Source organism: Cynara cardunculus, unplaced genomic scaffold (assembly GCF_001531365.2).
Source record: "Cynara cardunculus var. scolymus isolate 2C unplaced genomic scaffold, CcrdV1 Un_Scaffold_1683, whole genome shotgun sequence".
In the NCBI taxonomy this organism is placed as follows: domain Eukaryota; kingdom Viridiplantae; phylum Streptophyta; class Magnoliopsida; order Asterales; family Asteraceae; genus Cynara; species Cynara cardunculus.
In genome coordinates, this window is record NW_020200837.1 from 108132 (window position 1) to 110992 (window position 2861).

Genomic DNA, 2861 nt, shown 5'->3' on the forward strand with positions numbered 1-2861 from the left:
TGGGTGCTGTGTGATCCTTTCGACTCAAGACATCAGCTACCACGTTGGCTTTTCCTGGGTGGTAACGTATCTCACAGTCGTAATCCTTTAGTAGCTTCATCCATCTTCTTTGCCTCATGTTTAACTCTTTTTGATCAAACAAGTATTTTAGGCTTTTATGATCTGAGAAGATCACACATCGAGTTCCATACAAGTAGTGCCGCCATATTTTCAATGCGAACACCACCGCCGCTAGCTCTAGGTTATGAGTTGGGTAGCGTTTTTCGTGATCTTTTAACTGTCGTGATGCATAGGCAATCACTTTTTCTCGTTGCATGAGTACACATCCTAACCCTTGATGAGATGCGTCACTATATACTACGAAGTCCTCTGAGCCTTCAGGTAATGATAAAATTGGAGCACTACAAAGTTTTTCTTTTAAGATCTGAAAAGCATCCTCTTGTGTTGGCCCCCACACATACTTGCTTGACTTCTTCGTTAATGATGTTAGAGGGAGGGCTTTTCTAGAGAAATCCTTTATGAATCTTCGATAGTAACCGGCCAATCCTAGGAAACTCCTTATCTCCGTTGCTGATCTTGGAGTCTCCCATTTCATTACTGCTTCTATCTTGCTTGGGTCCACCATGATACCCTTTTGGTTGATCATGTGCCCGAGAAATTGTACTTCGCGGATCCAAAACTCGTATTTGGAGAATTTGGCATACAACTTCTCTTTTCTTAGTAACTCCATTACTGTACGTAGGTGACACTCATGCTCTTCTTTGTTTCTTGAGTATATGAGGATGTCATCGATGAAGACGATGATGAATTTGTCTAAATAGGGCTTGCATATTCGATTCATCAAGTCCATGAATACCGCGGGGGCGTTGGTCAAACCGAAAGGCATGACCAAAAACTCGTAGTGCCCATAACGAGTTCTAAACGCCGTCTTTGGGACATCTTCTTCACGAACCCGCAACTGGTGGTAGCCTGATCGTAGGTCGATCTTTGAGAAGTAACTTGCTCCTTGTAGTTGATCGAATAAGTCGTCTATTCGGGGTAGTGGGTATCTATTCTTTATTGTCACCTTATTCAACTCCCTATAGTCGATGCATATGCGCATCGATCCACTAGGACTTCCTCTATAGCTCCCTTTTCCATGTTAGCATTTATGACATATGGTAAGTACGTCTCGCATCCTTTACGAATACATCTTCTAGCTTTGATCACAAATATGAGGTTAACGTGATTGCCAGGCCGACTACCGTATACAGTGATCTCATTCCCATATTTATTTCTCACTCGAATTAGTTTCTTGAAGCAAATAATGTGAGCCTGGTGTTTAGACAACCANTCCATTCCTATGACAACATCGAATTCTCTAATGCCCATAGGTAATAAGTGGACCTCAAAGTCTTGACCCTCAATTTCTATTGTGCAGTTATCAAAACACTCTCGCACCTTGGTGATGTTACCATCAGCAGTTTCGACCTCTAAGTTTTGACTAAGTAATATAGGTGACCTTCCCAATCGCATGCAAAACTTAGTGGAGACAAAAGATTTATTTGCACCCGAATCAAATAACACTCTTGCAGGTATTTTGTTGACTAGAAATGTACCTGTCACTACATCGGGTGTGTCCTTTGCTTCTTCTGCAGTCATCTGGAAGACTCGACCCTTCACTTTTGGCGCCTCAGGCTTCTTTCCGCTTGATCCTTCGAGCAACCTTGGTGGCTCCGTGTTCTTCTTGGGGCATTCTCTTTGGCGGTGTCCGGGATCACCACATGAGTAGCAGATTGGTCTAGCCTTTCATTCTTTTGACATGTGCCCAGGCTTTCCATAAGTAAAACAAACTCCCTTGCCAAACCTGCATTCACCTGGATGGTTCCTTCCACATGTGGCGCATGCAGTTAATTCCCCACTTTTCCCCCCAAAGACTTGAGTTCTCTTGAATTTTCCTGGGCCAGTTTGATTGATCTTTCTCTTCTTAGAAGCATCCGGGACATAACTGTCTTTTTCAGCAAGGGTGGCCAGTTCTACCGCATCTTGAAAGGTAGTAGGTTTTGACATTCCAACAAGCCTCCTAAGTTCCCTGTTCAGTCCGTCAACAAACAGATTCACTTTCCTCATCTCGGTATTCACCTGATGCTCCACAAATCGTGACTTCTCAATAAAGATCTCCACATATTTCTCCACAGTCATGCTTCCCTGCTCCAATTGTAGGAACTCACTTTCTAATATTCTCAACTGGAGTGTTGAGAAAAACTTTTCGCTCATTAACTCCTTGAATTCCTCCCAAGTGAGGGATGTAGTCCCAGATAATCCCCTAGTGGCTCTAATTGATTTCCACCATTGTAAGGCATTCGATTTGAACTTGGTTGATGCGAACTGCACCATATCATTTGGTGCACAATGACATGTCAGGAAACAACTCTCCATCTCGTCGAGCCAGTTCATAGCTGCTAGTGGTCCATTTTTTCCCTCGAAAACCGATGGACAGGTGCTGGTGAAGGATTTGTAACTACATCCCCTACCACTAGGTTCTTAACCTCATTATGATCGAAGAGTGCCTCCCTATTTGACTCCTCATGATTGTGAGATTCATTCTTAGATGACTCTTTATCTTCGTAGGTTTTACTTCTCGGAGGTTCGGTATGCTTCAAATGAGCATCAACCATCTTAAGTGTTGCAGTTTGAATGCATTGAAGCATTCCAGGCAAAGCAGCGTGCATACAACGTTCCATCTCCTTGGCGATGTTCACTTCTGGGTGTGCGAGCTGAATCGTTGGTCTATTAGGACCGCTCCGGCTTCCAGTTGGAGTTGAAGTCACACCCTCGACTCGATTATCTTCACGACCATTAACATTCATCGACCTTGTCAC

At 43.5% G+C, this 2861-nt stretch overlaps 1 protein-coding gene across 1 annotated transcript; it reads right to left on the reverse strand.

Annotated features, from left to right (window-relative positions):
- Positions 1-1788: 1788 nt before the first annotated feature.
- On the reverse strand, positions 1789-2436 carry LOC112502633. The gene has a single exon (XM_025106588.1). The coding sequence runs from the start codon at positions 2434-2436 to the stop codon at positions 1789-1791; it is 648 nt and encodes a 215-aa protein (XP_024962356.1).
- Positions 2437-2861: the final 425 nt, after the last annotated feature.

Coding starts and splice junctions, on each gene's coding strand:
- LOC112502633 (XM_025106588.1), bottom strand. CDS start 2,436: ATGAACTGGCTCGACGAGATGGAGAGTTGTTTCCTGACATGTCATTGT.